A 6,137-nucleotide genomic window follows, 5' to 3' on the forward strand; every position below is an offset into this window, starting at 1 on the left:
TGGCGAGTGAGGCAGTAGCGTTTTTTGGATGGAGCGGTAAGCTTCCGGTCCGATGCCGCCATAGCCTTATTTGTTCCTCTAGTACCGCCGCTACTCTTTTATCAACAACATTCAACTCTTCAGGCCATAGTACCTGCCATTCGGAAATCCGTGATCACGGATGAAGTCAAGCTCACAGGATTGAACGGAACCTGCCTGTTGTCCTGCCACCCACAGCACAGCTAAGTGTCTTACATAGCGCATGAGAACCGTATGTGATGGTAAGTCTACACTGCCACAGGCGTTCTAAGTGACAGTTCGATATTCGCAACTATGAGACCATACCAAAATGCTCACCACGGCCATCACGCATGAGCTGTATCATCACTGTATCCTTTACTTCAAGCCTCCGTCCGCCTATACTCTCAAAACCCTCAAACACGTTCTTTTGTACGTTCAAACGCACTGTGATTGGCAGCCAATCAGCGTTCACTCGAACGTCAATGGATATGTTAGAGCCAAAACACAGCAGATATTCTCCGTCCTCCTCGTCCCTTCTCCCCGCCCCTTCGTCCCTGACCCAACAGCGGCCGCCGCGCCCACGTTGCCAAGAGTATACCCGGCTTTCCGAACCACTATCCGACTGCAAGCAGACTCTAGTTGCCGAGATATTGACTGAGTGGGCGATCTTCGGCTTCTTCAAATAGGAAACTGTCGAGGCGATCCGCTTGCGTTTTCTTGGTGGGCTCATGCCTGGCAATGCGACAGTCTTCGAATCAATCCGAGCCTCAAGTCTAGTAAGTTGTTCGCGAAGTGCAGCAATCTCGGCGATAACGTCTTCTCTGTCGTAGTCAGGGACTGTGATAGTATCGCCGGCATGATGAGTTCCAAGATTGTTGTTCAGATTGATGCTGATGGCCTCATTGTCCGTGCTCGCATCAACGGGTTTGAGCTCTTCGTCTGCTTGTACTCGGGTGTCGTTGAGGTTCCGGTCAACCACTTCCTCATCACAAGGCTCGTTGAGCAGGACGGTTTCAGTGACGTCGCATTCATCATTCGTCCCGCAATCGACCGCATTTCCAGGTGAGAAGGGGCGATCACTTTGTTCGGAGTCGATTTTGACATCCTCATTCTCATTGTTACTTCTTTCTTCGTATCCGATCTCGGCATCGCCGAATTCCTTGTCGCTGGCTTTGTGCTCGCCGCGCCTGTCAACACTACGTCGAAAAACGTCCTCGAACTCGCACTCATCGCTGCTGTGACCAGCGTCATCGTCGTCACTGTCGCTGTCGTCGCTGATGTAGATGATTTCTGTCGAAGGTGGGGCAGAGATGGGAGAGATCACTCGAAAAGACTTAAGAATTGCCATGCTTGCTTTGAGAGTGGATGGGAGGGGAGATGAAGGCAGAAGATTGAGAAGAAAGAAGAGAGGCGACGGCAAGAGAGGAGGGAGACCAGGGGCTTTAAGTACCCATGAACGGCATGGGACCTCGGGATGTAACAAAGTTCTGGCACGTGAGCTGAGATCTCGCCGCCATAGCTGTCCTCCTTGAGCCCGGTTCTTGATTGATTGGACCCGCGAGACGTCAAAATGAAAGGTTGGCCGTCAAGAATCCTGGCTGCGGATGCATAGCAACGACCAACTCGCCCACTACCCAGGATACCAAGGCTGGCCTTCTGAAAAACAAGCCGTGTCAATAGACGTGAAAGACAGACAGCGAGTTTGGACTCTGCCGATATTTCCAGGACATACATCTAGAACATTACGTCTAGGTGTTGTTCCAGGTCACCGATGGCGAAGGGATCTAACAGACAGCTCAGCAAACACTAGGCCTGTCTGTTTCAAGTAGAAGAGGCCTCAATCATCCTGAGAAGCCAAAGACGCTGTCTTCTCAGCCTGGGCCAATATTTCAGTTTCTCCGTTCCCTACAGCAGTAACTCACCTTCGGTATTTTAAGTGCCGGTGCCCTTGCTGTCAGCTCGAGTACAAAGGTCAAGTTGCAGGTTGGGTGACATGGACACATCTATACTACCTTAAAGACATTGATGTCAAAGACTAACAATGCATCGTCATTCGCTCGTACTTCATACCTCTAAGAGGAAGGAGAAACAGAGAGGGGTTTCATGCTCGGCGACCAGGGTGGGAGATTAGCGCTTCGGACCGTGGTTCGACGGAAAATATATCCGGTTCGTTTGCGACGGAAAACGAAAGAAAAGCTCATATGATTCATGGGAATGTGAGGTTGACGAGGAGGGCCAGTCTTACTACGTCCTCGTTAGCGAAGCGATGCAACGAACCTTTTACACGTACAACTGGGTCCCAACAGAGACCCAAGGTGGGACCTCAAGCAAGGACGATAAGAAACATGGGAAGAAGAAGGCAACATGATGATAAATTCAATGAAGACATTCATTTAGACGAGAATCGTTTATCCCTGGCTCTGTATCCTGTACCCAATTGATTAATGCCAAGTGCGGGGCAATCCCACCCCACGGGTTACCCAAAGTATAAGATAGGTCGACCAGCCTGTTCATTTCACCACATAACCCACATTTGCACTCCACTTAAGCGACCCAGATTTTGATATACACCCTGACGAGGAAGATGACCGAAAATTCACTCTACGATGGACCGGAAGCCCAAAAAATACTTCGGAGGAGCCTAATTCGATGGCACGCAGCAGTTGATGCTGCTGCGTCCTGCCACTCTATCCCTACGGAGTGCACGAACCTCGTCAGCGTCCTTGGTACAATACCGGCTCTACCAAGGAGCATCCCTAGACATTTGAAATCAATTGCCGGGTGCTCGACCTGGGATAATCTTGATACTGATTGCAGTCTCCGCGCAAAGACTGGCAAACCGCTCGAATGCCAACTCAGGTCGCGATATCCCCTCCGCTGTATCTTGTCAACCTCGGAGAACTTCCGTCGCTGGGACGAGTCATCCAACAACGGAATTGCATTGTTCATCGTGGCTTGGGCATATGTATTAACTGTCAGTCTCGCAGAAAGGCAGGGACTTGAGCTGGAATACTTCGACACACCGATCGCGCCTTCCACAGCCCGACGAATCATGCTTGATCTAGGCGATATCGACCGGCAAGAACTACTATGGTGGAAGGCGCTTCTTTCGCATGGTATCCATTGGAGGATGACTGATGGATCCATCATGCCATGGGCCCTGCACACCGATGACCTTGAATTTGGAGTCACTGGTGACACCTCAGCTATTGGATATCCGCATCCGCCCACTTCGGTAGAGGCAGCACAATATATCGAACGGCTTTCTCGTGCCTACAAGCTGGGAACGCAATCATCGGCTGCACTGGCATCAGTCATTTGCCTTCCTATTCATCGAACGGGTCCCAAAGGGCCCAGCGTCATCGAATTCCCGGAACCATCTTTAGAAGCAACAAACCTAGCAACGACATCAAATCTAGTCAACCTTCCACAAGACTTCGAGCATCTCGATTACTACATGACGCTTAGCACATCGAAAAAAATCGGTTGTTGCCTGTATACCATCCTTTGGGAACATGGCATCACCTGTAATCACGCAGGGGCTTGGGTGGGTGGAATGCGAGCTGTACTAAAGCCTCTGATTCAAGAACAACGATTGGAACTCTTCGCCAAGGCCCTTTCTTTTACGAAGCTTGCCCCGTTGTGGCTCGGTATCACGCTTTGTGGTCAGACTGTAACTCTCAATCGCTTTTCTCAGTCGCTCGATGATCTCTACTGGAAGCCGTGGCCAAACGCAGACATGGGTAGATGGACCAGCACGGCGCAGTCTTTCCTAGATTTAAGAGCCAACGATCCCTATGTGAAGAACGGCATGGTATCCCGGGCCGATGTGTGGCGACTTCGATTCGACTGCGACCAAGAATACGCAGATGACGATGACGATTACTCACTGCCACCTCCAAACGGTTGGCAACCTTTCGGCAACATGAGGGTTGAAGATGTCGACTTACAGCTGAGAGGACACCTCAACTGCTCCCATCGATGGAAATTGAGCAATTGGTCCTGGTCTCATGGCATTTCTTTATCCCACTTCTTCAAGGAAGATCAAATCCCTCAACCTTCAGTGTCAGAGCCGGCCATCTTTGAGCAGGCGCATTTCGCTGATAATGACGCGGCTATTCAGACCAATGTTTCAAAGCAAGCTACGGAAGAAATGTTTCGCTGGTGTCGTAACCAGGTGGAAGAGGGCTTCAGTTGCTTTGTTGCTCCAGGCAACTCAGGACTGACCACAGTAGGCGATGAAAGCCCGCGGCGACCCAAACTGACGAGAGATAAAGTAACTTCTTGGGCGGAGAATGTACCAGTGGACTGTGAAAACGCAAGTACTGCCAGTGTATCTACTGACGGGTCGTCCTTTATCTACTAAGCAAGGAGCCCGCCCTGTAGTCTGAGTGCGTTAATGAAAGGCAAGGAATTTGGGAACAGCTCATCGCATGATCTGATCTACTGGCTAGGAAGTTGTGACTAAGTTGTGAACCATTCCACATGCTCGCTCCGCTGAGCCCAAAAATGGATTCATGTGAGAAACAACCGGGGTTGATTCCAGCCTTCTTCTCCCCATCCCAAATGAGGACGGGCTGGTCCCGTTCATCGTGGCTCTTCACCACCCCAGCGGAGAATATTGTAATATCCGACAGACGCGGTTTTTAGCGCTATTATCTCCGGACAGAAGGGTCGATCTAAGAGTAGTTTGTCCATGCACTAGCTGTCTGTCTGGAATCCGATTCGGAACCCTTCACAATCAAGGGGCATGCAGTCGAGCCCAAACAACACGTCAAGATCCTCGGCGTCATCATACACCACCAGCAGCTCAGAATAAGCCGGATACTGGCATGGAGAGATTGTTGGGTGGTCAGCCTCGTCAGCTTTGATGCGAAGGGTGCGTACAACCTATTATTCAAAGAGAGACTGATCCAGAGAATGAGGGCGAGGGGTATCCCAGAAGACTGACTGACTTAGGTAGAGGCGTTCTGCTCGGATCGGACAGCGACATTTCAGGCCAAAAGGGCAAACGTCAGAGGTCCGGGATTTGCCTCACAAACCGGAATACCGCAAGAATCGCTAGTGTCACTGATTCTGTTCCTGTTCTTCAATGCGGATCTCGTACAGCGGAAGATTGACTGCTGCGTTGGGGCTCATAGCCTTCGTCGATGACTTTACCGCATGGGTCGCTGGTCCAACCGCGGAGGGCAATTCCGAAGGGATCAATGCGATCATCGAGAAAGCAATGGACTGGGAGAGGGGAAGCAGCGCGATATCCGAGGCGGAAAAGACAGCAGTCATACACTTCACTCGGAGTGTTCAGATCCGGTCTCCGCCTTTTGCAATTTCAGATCCAGCCGCCGAAACAGGTGAGTGGGGCTGCGGGCGCGGCAACACGGCGTTTTGCTTAGGAGGCCGGGTGCACGGGACTGGCCAGACGGATGTTCAGGCCACCGCCGGTCATTACTGCCCAATTATCTCGAGTAGCTGTTGGTTAGCTTCAAGCTTGACGCCATTTCCGACTTCACAGTCACCAGTCAGCGCCTGCGTTCGATTCAAAATTAAGGGAGCAACTTACGCGCCGAGGCAACTCAGGGCGCCCGGGAGTGCCGTCTTGGATCCATCTTAACATCCATTGCGGTTTTAAACCATGCCTTCACGGGCACGGGCGCCTCTTCATTTGCTTTGTCAACCTTGCCATCTCTTCCACCAAGCATCGTTTCTGTCCAATGACCTCTGATCTAGTCCCTTGAACCTGGATCATGTCTAGGCGGCGACCAAATACCATCACCATTGTACATCGACTTGCCGGATTGTCATTTGCGCATGTCGACCCGGTCGACACTGCCCCAACTGCGATAGCTGCTGGGGGTTGATGATCTGCCCTCAACACCAATTTTTCAAGTCCTCGATGCTAAGTCATGTTCTCATCAGGCATCCCTGCTGCTGTTGTGAAAGGATAATCCCAGAGCAACATTAACAAAGCTATTCTTTTCAAAATAATCGAACTAGCCGCTCCAACGTCTCTAGACTCAGCTTCTAAAGCCTAGAACCCCCACAACGCTGCAAAGTCAAGAAGCTGCTTCCTTCGCTCCATCAGAGAACCCCTCTCCCCCGGCCCCGTCTCCAGTGAGCTACTCGTCTTCGTCATAGCA

At 51.1% G+C, this 6,137-nt stretch overlaps 1 protein-coding gene across 1 annotated transcript; it reads right to left on the reverse strand.

The window, feature by feature from the left end:
* Positions 1 to 310: 310 nt before the first annotated feature.
* D7B24_004389 (uncharacterized protein) lies at positions 311 to 1,348 on the reverse strand (the record flags this gene model as incomplete). The annotated part of the gene is made up of 1 exon (XM_028638560.1): positions 311 to 1,348. The coding sequence occupies one exon, from the start codon at positions 1,346 to 1,348 to the stop codon at positions 311 to 313; it is 1,038 nt and encodes a 345-aa protein (XP_028490265.1).
* Between the last annotated feature and the right edge of the window lie 4,789 nt (positions 1,349 to 6,137).

This window comes from Verticillium nonalfalfae, assembly GCF_003724135.2.
Source record: "Verticillium nonalfalfae strain VnAa140/NRRL 66861 chromosome Unknown scaffold_242, whole genome shotgun sequence".
Lineage (NCBI taxonomy): Eukaryota > Fungi > Ascomycota > Sordariomycetes > Glomerellales > Plectosphaerellaceae > Verticillium > Verticillium nonalfalfae.